Source organism: Bos indicus x Bos taurus, chromosome 24, assembly GCF_003369695.1.
Source record: "Bos indicus x Bos taurus breed Angus x Brahman F1 hybrid chromosome 24, Bos_hybrid_MaternalHap_v2.0, whole genome shotgun sequence".
In the NCBI taxonomy this organism is placed as follows: domain Eukaryota; kingdom Metazoa; phylum Chordata; class Mammalia; order Artiodactyla; family Bovidae; genus Bos; species Bos indicus x Bos taurus.
Window position 1 is genome coordinate 37134699 of NC_040099.1, and position 13058 is coordinate 37147756.

Sequence of the window (13058 nt, forward strand, 5' to 3'; positions counted from 1 at the left end):
GGACAAGACACTATTGTTCTTTTTTGAGAAAATTCATAATTCTTAATCTTTTGCTCTTCTAGATAAACCTTGGAATCACTTTGTACTGAATAAAAATGTCCTAATGGGATTATTGGGATCACATTCAATTTTCATAGATTAACAGTGTTATATTTTCTCATTCAGAATGATTTCTTAGTATATCCTTAGTATTGTGTTTTGGAACCAGATTTCCTGGTTTGAATCCTGTCTTTGCCACTTTCTATTGTGCAAAATTTGACAAACTACTGCTTCAGTATCTTTGAAATGGGAAATAATAATTCTTATAATAATCCTTGCCTCATAGACTTGTTGTAGGGGTTTAGGACCCGACTCTGTTTAGTAAGTGTTCATACATATTATTACTTAGTGACTCTGCCTCCCATTCAGTCTCTGGCCTGTTTTTCATTTGTCATTTGTGATTTTGGTATGCTTACAGATAAAAAGATAAAGTTCTTAAAAATGATGTCTTAAAATAATAGCCAATTAATTGAATGATGATCAGAGGGGTTCTCTAAGAGCAAGTGAAATGTTTTGATTGGAAGGAACTTTTACTTATGAACTTCTTATAAAGATTTTTTTGGAGAAGAAGACTTTATTGGGGGTCAGGGGGAATGACTTAATGCCAGAATAACTGAGATATTGCTATATCAGGATCATAATGCTTGAATCCAATTTATCTGAGTATATGAAAAGGTATTACTAAACATAGAAATGTGTAGACAGTTGTGCTTTATAACATTGGATATAACTCTAACTGTATCATAATGTAAACTTGAATTAGTATTATTAATTTGTCCAAGCTAAGCAAACTTGCTGTTTCTAGACATCGTAGATTTTCCAGATGATTTTTATATGAGTGTACTGGTTCCAACAGAGTTGTGAGACATGATTTAGGTAGAAGATTCAAGCTCCCGTATTTATAAATAGGTTTTTCACATGGCAGGCTCAGTAGCTAGTATGGTAATCCTAACGCAGATTCATGAGTATGTAATTATTACTTTTTAATGAGAATCACTGTTGGTAATGTGGAGCCACTTTGAAAATCTGCCTTTTTGAGGGCAAACATAATAAAGGTACTTTTAGGTTTTACAGAACACAGTGTTAAAGATCATAAGAATTTTTGTTACCGTTTCTCCGAAGAAGCTTTAACATTTCATTTATCGAAATTGATTTCTCAGTGGTAAAAATTATTTGTTCCACTTGTTCCTTTGTCCTAGAATTAAAAGATGAAGATGATGATGACGATTGTTTCATACTTGAGAAAGCAGCAAGAGGGAAAAGGCCTATTTTTGAATGTTTTTGGAATGGACGGCTAATACCATATACATCTGTTGAAGAGTAAGTTCTGATTTTTGTTGAGATTACATTGTTTTATGATCTTTTTACTAACCAGTATTTTGTTTTATTCAAGCTTTGACTGGTGTACTCCTCCTAAGAAGAGAGGACTTGCGCCTTTTGAGTGCTACAATAGGATATCTGGTGCATTATTCACTAATGACAAATTCCAGGTCAGCACAAATAAACTGACCTTTATGGATCTTGAGCTAAAACTGAAAGACAAGAACACCCTTTTTACAAGGATTTTAAACGGACAGGTATGACTTTAAATATCAAGTTTTGAATATTTGCAGAAGTGTTCTATTTTAAGTTCAACAAAAGTCACTTGTAGTGTAGATTTGTACTGACAATTTGCATAGTTTTCATTTTATTTACTCAGAAGAATATAAATTTTAGTTCATGAGCATTTATGTGTTCACTCAAAAATTTCAAACTGATTAGCTCTTACTGGGATAAAACTTATCAGATCTTCATCAATACTTTGACATGGTGAATAGAATCTTCAGAAGCATGTCTGTTTGCAAAGAGCATGTAAGAATTTTATCTAATAGAGAGGCTTTGTTTGTATATTAGTAACCTAAATATACAATTTTAATCTAACTTTGGGGGTAAAATTTAGGTAGAACTGTGAAATACTTTGGGCTAAAGGGTAATTTGAGATTGATCACTATTAAAATCTGCTTTAATCAATAGAAAAAGAATGATAAATTTTTTTTAAAAGTTGAATGGAGCTAGTGTACTTTCGTTTTGCCTAAATACCTCAGAAACTTACTTGATGCTACTCTTTCAGTAATGTAATGTTAAGTTGCCAAGAGATGGGTGCATTTATTCTAAACTTAAAGTTGCTGGACAGTAAACACAATATATGACACAGTATTTGTATATCCCTATAACATGTTGACATTCATTTTGCTCTTAATAAAAAGGATTCTGAATGTCATGTAATTTTATCTAATACAGATGAGGGCTGAGCCTGAAATACAGCATAAAAATTTGGTAGGCAGACAGTCTCATTCCTAGTTAATAATTTTAATACTGTTGTCAAGTTGTCAAAGTGACAACACTAATTTACTGATTAAGGAAGGAGTTGGTACCTGGGAACAGATTAGGGGGAAAGTTTCTTTGAAAAATATATGCCATTTTTTGGTGTTTACCATGTACATGTATTTCTTATTTTAATAAGAAATCTAATCTTTTTAAAATCTAATTTTTTTTAATGATTAATATACTGGTCATCTGACTTCAAGTTGCAAAAACTTAAGCTGAAATCAGTTTTAATTTTGCCCCATTTTCATTTGGAAATGGTGGGTTGTGGAGTAAGGTGTACAGAGAAAACGAACTTCTGTGACTTTACGCTTTGTCTTCTGTGAAAACATGTAATGCGATGATCTTCCCCTACTCCTCCTGAAGACAAGCATTAAACCAGTATATAGTATAAACCAGTATATAGTAGCTTACACTGGAGTGTAAATCTCTAGGGTCTCTCAGCAGAGTGAAGAATGATAAGCCATAACACATTTTCTTCCTATGTATTACAAGAAAGCAAATTTTATTTTATGATCTATTTTTGAATAAATGTATAAAGCATAATTTTTTTAAAATATGTTTTGCCATAGCTTTATTTCTCAACCTTTTTTTCACTGTCACCTTATAAAAGAGCCTTTTTAAACTTTTCTCTCCCAAATAACCCCCTAAGACATTTTAATACGATAGATATACCATATCTATATTTAAGTATGTGTTTAAATCTGTGCTTAATTTATATAAAGCTTTTTATTTCCCTGTTGGAATTTGCGTGTTTCACATTAAGAAGGCTTCCACTTACCCTTTTCCCCTAATCAGTTAGTTCTCCTTTTCCAAGGCATGCAGTGTTTATCTTTTGTTGGGGGTGGGGGGCGTGTATCCTAGGGTTTAAAATAGGGAAGGAAATCTATGTTGATATTGACCATTGAAGTCTTAGGTCCAAGTGTGTGCTCAGTCACTTGAGTCGTGTCCAACTCTCTGCGACCCTATGGACCAAGGATGATGGCAGACCCTGTGGACCAAGGATGATAGCAGAGATTTTTTTTCTTTAGTAATGTGTTGATAGAAATCTAAATTTGTATAGGAGAAAGAGCCATTAAAATATTTTAGTTTTTTATTCGTTTTTCTGGGGTGGGTGGGTATTTGGAAGGAAACATGAATTGAACAAGAAGTGTCTGTGGTTGTATTTGTTTATGAGTAGCTAAGTTTTGTGGAACATTTTAAAATTTTACAGGAGCAGCGAATGAAAATTGACAGAGAGTTTGCTTTATGGCTGAAGGACTGCCATGAAAAGTACGACAAACAAATAAAATTCACCCTTTTTAAAGGAGTAATTACACGTCCTGATCTTCCTTCTAAAAAGCAGGGCCCCTGGGCCACTTATTCAGCGATAGAATGGGATGGAAAAATATACAAAGCAGGACAGCTGGTAAGTTTATTTTTAAACTTATTTTTAGGTTTAATTTTTAGTAGAATTTGAATCTAAATTAGAGTTATTAGAATTTGTCAACAACCAAAAATAATGTATGTAGTCTTGCCTCCTTAGGAGCCAGAAAAGAAAGGCAAGGCCAAATTGATTATAACTATGTAATTTAATAGGACATTAAGGAAAAAAAACAAAATGATTTTTGCCAAAGGCTCAGTTAACAAAATTTTTATTGTTTCTTATACTTCACTTTACTCAAATAGAGAATTTAGTGTGTTTTTTTAATGTGATATGAAGAAATGGTTTTTCATCAAATTTTTTAGTGTCTGCAAGCTTGTAAGTTACTGTGCTGTTGACAGCATTATGGAGATTATAGAGATCTAGGGGTATCCTGTTGCCTTCAGGCTCTTACGGCATGAAAATACAGATGACCTAAAAATAAAGAGAGAATGAGTAGTTCTCTCTCTAGTAGAACTAGAATTCTCATAGTTTAGAAGGAGAGAATTTTCTGACTGCAGATGGGCCTGGAATAAGAGAATAAATCACGCAATTCTTTGTGCATGAAGTGACTTCTGTGTGGAACTTAAAAGAGGTAGTGGCTCAGGTTTACAGAGGTAATTATGAAGATAACTAACTTAACTTTACATTGCTCAGTTGTGTCTGACTCTTTGTGAACCCATGGACTGGAGCCCACCAGGCTCCTCTGTACATGGAATTCTCCAGGCAAGGATGTTGGAATTGGTTGCCATGCCTTTCTCCAGGGGATCTTCCTGACCCACGGATTAAGCCCAGGTCTCTCCTGCATTGCAGGCAGATTCTTTACCCTTTGAGCTACCTGGGAAGCCCAGAGTGGATTTATTATGAAGTGGGTTTATTATGAAGGTAGTAATAAACCCACAAATGTGACACTATCATCATTATATAGTGAAAGCTTTGGAATCAGATGCGGTCACCATGAAGTAGTGAGTGTGGCTTAAGCCTGCTTTTCCAACAGTTAGAAGCTAGAAACTGAAAAGGAGGAGCTGACAGGAGAAAGAAGGGGATAAGATGGTGAGAGAGAAGAAAACCAGGAAAATAAGGTATCCGTGAAGTCAAGTGGAAAGTTACAAGGAGGGAGTGATCAGGAAAAGCAGCAGAACTGGGTTACTGCAAACTGTTATATGTGAAGAGAAATAGTTCAGAAGTGAAATGAGGCTGGAGAGATAGATTGGATGTAAACTCTTGCTGTCCTTATAGTTGAGAAGTTTTGAATTGGACTAGTGGAAATTACTCCTGGTGTTTTCAGGCCAGGTAAGGAAAAAAAAAAATACATATATATATAGAGAGAGAGAGAGAGAGAGAGAGAGAGAGAGAGAAATTTTGAGCTAATTTATTGGAAAGAAACAATAACTTTGTAAGTCACTGTTCACAGCCTGCAAGCAACATTTTATGGGGATTTGCGACAGCTTGCATTCATTTGAAGGTATTATGGACCTTTTAGACACGTGCATAACTGACATTTTTATATGAAGAAGCCACTGTCTTTTCAAAGATGTTACAAATAAGTGGAGAGCTTCACAAATATAACTTTATAGAGTGCTTTTTTCATTAAATTTTTCTAATAATAGATTTCTGGGTTTTTCCCCTTGTATAAAATAGTTCTGTTAAATAATTGTTAAACCTGTTTTTCTAAGTAAATATTAATACTAAATCCTTGTTTTAAAACTGAATGTTAGGTCAAGACAATCAAGACACTTCCTCTCTTTTATGGAAGCATTGTGAAATTTTTTCTCTATGGTGATCATGATGGAGAAGTATATGCTACAGGAGGAGAGGTTCAAATTGCAATGGTAAGATCCCCAGGTAACCCAAAATAGTCTTCAAAGTCTCTTGGTATTACTACTTTGCTTAATTCTTAAAGATACAATATTCTAAAAAAAAAAAAAAAAAAAAAAGATAACGGTATTCTATTTTGACTTGTATTTGGCTTTTACATTGGTTACAGGAGTGGGAGCATGATGTTTTATGTTTCATATTTGATGTTTTTAGTAGTTTGTAGAACTTAACATCTATGTGCCCAGTGTTTAACAAATGTTACAATATTATTGCCAATTTTACAGTAATTTTAAAGTGCACATTTCATTCAAGGCTCATAAACATAAACATTGGAGCCAGACTTCTATCTCAAGAATGAAAAACAAAACTAGAGTGGGCTTTATCCTTATAAAGAAGTGTTAGTTGCTCAGTTGTGTCTGACTCTGTGACCCCATGGGCTTGTAGCCCACCAAGCTCCTCTGTTCGTGGAATTCTCCAGGCAAGAATATTGGAATGGGCAGCCATTCCCTTCTTCAGGGGATCTTCCCAGTGCAAGGATCGAACACTGGTCTCCTGCATTGCAGGCAAATTCTTTACTGTCTGAGCCACCAGGGAGGCCCTTTATCCTTCCTGATACTATGCTCTTGTTAAGATTTGAAGGTATTTAATTAGACCTAGGGTGTTTATCTGAAAAATGGAAATAAACACTGTGGTGTAATATAATAACAGTTATTATGATTTATCTACTTAATTAGGGTAAAAATATTTTTTGAAAGAAATCAATATTCTTGTGACTAAATTTAAATAGCTTTTTGAAATGTTGGTATAAATTTTGCTTATTCAGGAACCTCAGGCACTATATGATGAAATAAAAACTGTGCCAATTGCAAAGCTGGATAGGACAGTTGCTGAGAAAGCTGTGAAAAAATATGTAGAAGATGAAATGGCAAGGTAATTTATGTTTCAAGATGCATGGTAAAAAATGACAAGAAAATTGAAGAGGAATTGTCCTTTTAGTTATTATTGAGTGTGACATTATGCTTTTGTATTTAGGCACTTGTAGTCTTCGATGTGTGTATTGTGACGAACTTCTTGCTGTTAAAAAAAAAAAAAACGCTCTAGTTATCAAAACAGAATCCTGTATTTGTTTTATAGAAAAATAAGGAAGGTTAGCACTGTTAACAGCACTATGATTAAGTTTGTTAAAAAACAATGACTTTGGCCTGTAACTAGAAGAAAATGGTGAGAGGTAAAAATAAGAGCAAAAGAAGTAAAACATCGAAAAACAAAACTGTGGCTTTTGTGCGGCTAACGATGCAGTTATTTTGATTCTTACTGAACTCACTGGTAATTCTTCTGTTTCTAGAGTTATCCTTTCTCCCAAAGGTAGCTCGTACTACAAATTAGTAGAAAAATCTCAAAAAATGGGGACAATTCCTGTCTCTTAACATCAAGAGATTTTGTTTTACTTTGTAGCCACAGCAGTGATTAAAGCTTTGGTGTATTAATCATACAGAATTTCAGATTTAACTATTGGGGAAAAAATTTAGAACTATTAAAGTTTCTAGTAACTTTTATTTTTAAAAATAAGACCATAATTAATACATTTCATGAAACATTAATATGCTGTTTTAATAATAGACTCCCTGATAGACTGTCAGTGACTTGGCCTGAAGGAGATGAATTATTGCCAAATGAGATCAGACCTGCTGGAACCCCCATTGGTATGTTTTTGGTTTTTCTTACGTGTGTGTGTATTTTAAACACTGAAAAAATGCTTTTCTTCTTAACATTTCATGGTAAAAAAATGATAAAAAATTAAAACGCTATGTGAAGACCTGGCAGATTCATCAGATTCATTGGGTGTAACTAAGATGTTCTTATTTTTAATTTTGGACTGATAGGTGCATTAAGAATTGAAATATTAAATAAAAAAGGGGAAACGATGCAGAAGCTTCCAGGAACAAGTCATGGAGGGTCAAAGAAACTCCTGGTTGAGCTCAAAGTTATATTACACTGTAAGTATAAACACTGATTTGTATGTTTGGATCTTTATTGTTGTTCGTAAATGTATATACATATTTTAACATCTTTGTGGAATTATTGATGGCCTAGCAACCTGATAGATAGTGCTTTGAAGTTAAGAGTTTCTAAAGTGTTAGAATAATTCATTTTTTAAAAACTCAGTTGTTTTCTTAGGGTTTTTTGTTTGTTTTGTTTTTAACACTGTATTCTGAATATTCCTATGGAGGTAGCTATGGGCTAAAATAAAGATATGTGTATGCATATCAGTTTGTACTGAATAGGGATTTAGATTGGATAATCCTTAAGGTACCTTCTAAATCAAAATACTGTCTCTGAACCTATGGGTGAGAAGTACTTGTTTTGAGTTGAGAAATGGGAGCCACTCTTTGTTAAAGGAAGAAGAACTACATGTTATCACTCATCTTGTATTTTCCTAACTTTAATCACCTTGTAATTCTCGTCTCTTGTTTTTGTCTTGACCACCTGAAAGTATTTTCAATACTTGTTTTCCATAATCTGTTCTACCACTATATACTTGCATGTCTGGTCTATGGATTTTACAGATACAGTGTATTTTATTCACTGTATGTTTATTTCCAACATTTATAAACTATAGTCAGTGGTAGTGTATACTTTCGTCTTATAAATGTCTTTTTAGCCTCAGCAGCATTGAACAGTTTGACTAATTCATTTTGCTGCAGTACTCTCTTTTTGGCCTCTGACACACTGTTCTGTATTTCTCCAGGGTTTTTTTTTTTTTTTTTTTTGGTGGCTTAAAACAGTATGTTTATTATCTTACAGTTCTCTTGGTCATCTGACTGCTGAAATCAAAGTGTCAGCAGGATAGCAACCTTCTGGAGGTTGTAGGGAAGGCTTGCCTTTCCACTTCTAGAAGTCACCCATATTCCTTGGCCTTGTGGTCCCTTTCTCCATCTTCAGAGCCAACAGTGTGGGATCTTCCAACCTGTTTGTAACTCAGACCATCCTGTCCCCCTCTTATTTAAAAAAACAAAAAAACCCCCCACAAAACTACATATAGGCATCAGTTCAGTTGCTCAGTTGTGTCCAACTATTTGTGACCCCATGGACTGCAGCACATGAGGCATACCTCATTTATTGAACTTTGTTTTATTGCCATTTGCAGATACTGCATTTTTTATGGATTCAAGGTTTATGGCAACTCTGTGTTAAGTCTGTTAATGCCATTTTCCCAACAGTATTTGCTCACTTACTGTCCCTGTGTAACATTTTGGTCATTCTGGCAACTTTTCAGACTTTCTAAAAATTATGTTTGTTATGATGATCTGTGATTAGTGGTCTTTGATATTATTGCTACAACTTGCTGAAGGCTCAGGTGAACATTAGCATTTTTAGCAATAAAGTACTTTTTATTTTTGACTGTGTGGATCACAATAAACTGTGGAAAATTATGAAAGAGATGGGCATACCAGACCACTTGATCTGCCTCTTGAGAAATCTGTATGCAGGTCAGGAAGCAACGGTTAGAACTGGATATGGAACAGCAGACTGGTTCCAAATAGGAAAAGGAGTACGTCAAGGCTGTATATTGTTACCCTGCTTATTTAACTTACACGCAGAGTACATCATGAGAAACACTGGGCTGGAGGAAGCACAAGCTGGAATCAAGATTGCTGGGAGAAACATCAATAACCTCAGATATGCAGATGACACCACCCTTATGGCAGCAAGTGAAGAACTAAAGAGCCTTATGATGAAAGTGAGAGGAGAGTGAAAAAAAGTTGGCTTAAAGCTCAACATTCAGAAAACAAAGATCATGGCATCCAGTCCCATTACTTCATGGCAAATAGATGGAGAAACAGTGGAAACAGTGTCAGACTTTATTTTTGGGGGCTTCAAAATCACTGCAGTTGGTGGTTGCAGGCATGAAATTAAAAGACGCTTACTCCTTGGAAGGAAAGTTATGACCAACCTAGATAGCATATTCAAAAGCAGAGATATTACTTTGCCAACAAAGGTCCGCCTAGTTAAGGCTATGGTTTTTCCAGTAGTCATGTATGGGTGTGAGAGTTGGACTGTGAAGAAAGCTGAGTGCCGAAGAACTGATGCTTTTGAACTGTGGTATTGAAGAAGACTCTTGAGAGTGCCTTGAGCTGCAAGGAGATCCAGCCAATCCATCCTAAAGGAAATCAGTCCTGAATATTCATTGGAAGGACTGATGCTGAAGCTGAAACTCCAATATTTTCGCCACCTGATGTGAAGAGCTGACTCATTTGAAAAGACTCTGATGCTGGGAAAGATTGAAGGCAGGAGGAGAAAGGGACGACAGAGGATGAGATAGTTGGATGGTATCACCGACTCGATGGATATGAGTTTGAGTAAACTCCAGAGTTGGTGATGGACAGGGAGGCCTGGCATGCTGCAGTCCGTGGGGTCGCAAAGAATCAGACACAACTCAGTGACTGAACTGACTGACTGTCATTATTCTTTAAAAGAAATAATGCTATTGCACACTCAATAGACTATAGTATAGTATAAACATAGCTTATATGCACTGGGAAGGGAAAACATTTATGTAGCTTCCTTTATTGTGATCCTTGTTTTGTTGTGATCTGAAGCCAAGCCTACCATATCTCTAAGGTCTGCCTGGTATATGTTTCTATATAAAATAATTAAAAGGTTTATTTTTTCTGGTAAAATATATAACAAATTTACTGTCTCAGTCATTTTTAAATCTATACTTTATTGTACTGTATAGTGTTGCACATACTTGTCTGTTTCTTTGTAATGTCATTTAACTTATTCTGCTGTTTGTTCTATTCCCTGAAGACTAGAAATTACCCCAAAACCTTGAATTGATTTAGGTTCACTATTTTCCCCCTCCTAAAGCAAGAATCAATACTTTGTAGTGAATTTGTGTTTTTAGGTATTATATAAGAGGCATTTGATAGCTATAGTTAATTGTCCCACTTTTAGTGCTACTGGGATGGATTATTGAATTCACTTGGCTGGTATGACTATAAAGTTCTCCTTTCATCCATGTTGTAAGAGTTTCATCCATTAGTGATTTTTGCTTTGTTATTTGGTATGCATGATACAGTGGGTTTTCCCACTGATTCTTTCATTTCTTCCTAATTTATTGTCCTATTATCTCAATTTATTATCCTTTTTGGTTTATTAATTAGTAAGAAATTTCCTGTATCAGTTATGGTCATTGATTTATTTTGAAACAACTTTTATAGGAAAGGCAGTATAAAGGCTTAATTAAAATTACTGATAATAAGACTATTAGATTAATTTTTACTTCTTTGCAGTGTTATTTGTCTTTAAAGTTTTTATATATTCTAAAGTTGAATCACTTGAAATAATTTTTTTAATGTGGTCATATCACCTACCTACAATTTGCTTTTGCTTATGAATTGTTTTAATTCCATTTTGTTAATTATTAAAGTCATTTACATGATTCTAAAGACAAAAATAAATAGCAAAGAATATTTCAGAAAAGTGCTATCATCCGTTTCCTTTCTCTTTCATCAGACCTCTTAATAGGCACTAGGTCTTAGAGATTATGTAAACAAACAATTCTGTTTTATTCTTGGAGAAAACTGTCAAAGAAATGATTTTTAATATAAAAAAATTATCTCTATATTCTTTATACCAGTTAAGCTTATTTACAGATACATTTTTAAGAATTAAAGGAATTTTATTGTCTGAATGGGTAGTTTCATTATGCTATTGACTTGCATAGGATAATTTTAGGTCTTTTGAAGTTTAAAAGCTATTTTTAAAAATGTACAACAGATATTTGATGCCACTGTGACATTTCATATTCATGTTCTAAATTTTGTTTCTCAAAGTATAAATTTTTTTCTTTTATTAAGCTTCAAGTGGAAATAAGGAAATAATTTCACATATTAGTCAACATGGAGGAAAATGGCCTTACTGGTTTAAAAAAATGGGTGAGTTGTTATTCTGAATATTAAAAATTATATCAGTATTGTGTTTACTTGAATTTTAATTTCTTCTTAATTTGTCCAGAAAATATTCACAAGTTGGGGAATTATACATTGAAATTGCAAGTTGTCCTGAATGAAAGTAATGCAGACACTTATGCAGGAAGGCCACTACCATCTAAAGCAATTAAATTTTCTGTTAAAGGTAAGCAAAACACCAATATGTAACTCTGTATGCTAAAGGTGGCATTTTAAATCAAGAGGAAAATAGAAAATTTGATAAAAGATGTTTGACCAATTGTATAACCATTTTGGTTTTAGAAATGACTTTATAACTCTGCTTGATAATCATGCTCCTTATACATCATTGTTTTCTAGCTTCCTTTGTTACTGGTAGACTTTAAAGTTATTTTGATTCCTGACTTTTGTATGTTAAAAACCCACTCCCAATCCAACTATCCCCATTCTGTCTCTCCCACAATCCTCAGATGTTTGAATAATTTAGAGTTTGGGTCCCCATCTCTGACATTTTAAGTTCTAGGGGTTCTTCTGAGTCTCTTTGATTTTGGGTCTTTTTTTCCTTCTATAGCATCTAGTGTTCAGACGTTGGACCTGTCAATTGGTATACTGTGTTTTCTACTTTCCATCGCTTAATTCTATTTTTCTACTTTATAAGAGACTTCCTTAGCATGATGTTTGATGTTTTCTATTGATTTTTTTCTTTCTGCTATTATTTTTCACTTTCTAGAGTATTTTATTCTCCAATATTTATTTATTTGTTAGAATAAAATATTTTATTCTAAAAAGGTTATTTCCTTTTCAAAGCATTTTCTTCTGACTTTGTGGATTAATATTTTTATTAATTCTCTGAGGCTATTAATAATGGTATTTTTTTTCTTTGATGTTTTTAAACTTGATTCATAGCCTGTTTCTTCAATGTTGTTTTTTTTTTCCATCCGCACTGGGTCTTTCCTATTAGATGATCTCTTACATTATTAGTGCACATGTTTAAGAATAGGACATTTGAGAGTGTTTATTTCATTTGGGGAGATTATAATAAGCGAATTTTAGGTTTTTTTCCTCTGGCTGTTCAGATTCTCCAGAGTGGAGTGTAAACACCTAGGGGCCAGAATTTGGGGAGCCAAGCTGGAAAAGATTGTTATGTATTTCACATTCAGTATTAATCTTTCACTTGATTTACATGTTTTCAGTAAATTGGTGCTTTCAGTAGTGCTATGTCCAGTGTTCAGTAGTAGGTCACTCCTTGGACCTACTCTAAGCTTTCCCAGAGGAGAAACCTTCCAAATGTTGTTGAAAATTAAGGAGGTAGTTGACTGGCTCTGTGTATCGAGGGGTGGGGATCTGAGGAACTGATTCTGACAGACTTGAGCTAGTCTTTCTCTTTTATTCCAGTTTCACTCCTACTTGATAGAGCCATGCTTGAGATTTTTGAATGTTATATACTGCAAATTAAATTGGCTGTCTGCTAGTTTTGTTGA

General features: G+C 34.0%; 1 protein-coding gene across 2 annotated transcripts in view; it reads left to right on the forward strand.

Annotated features, from left to right (window-relative positions):
* SMCHD1 (structural maintenance of chromosomes flexible hinge domain containing 1) overlaps positions 1 to 13058 on the forward strand; it is a 127607-nt gene that overhangs the window by 42574 nt on the left and 71975 nt on the right. For both annotated transcript variants that reach the window (XM_027526268.1, XM_027526269.1), the window contains exons 11-19: positions 1239 to 1359; positions 1433 to 1616; positions 3617 to 3811; positions 5524 to 5637; positions 6447 to 6553; positions 7244 to 7326; positions 7507 to 7620; positions 11488 to 11565; positions 11645 to 11764. In XM_027526268.1, the coding sequence (XP_027382069.1) occupies positions 1239 to 1359; positions 1433 to 1616; positions 3617 to 3811; positions 5524 to 5637; positions 6447 to 6553; positions 7244 to 7326; positions 7507 to 7620; positions 11488 to 11565; positions 11645 to 11764 (1116 nt within the window). The remainder of the gene's footprint in view (positions 1 to 1238; positions 1360 to 1432; positions 1617 to 3616; positions 3812 to 5523; positions 5638 to 6446; positions 6554 to 7243; positions 7327 to 7506; positions 7621 to 11487; positions 11566 to 11644; positions 11765 to 13058) is intronic.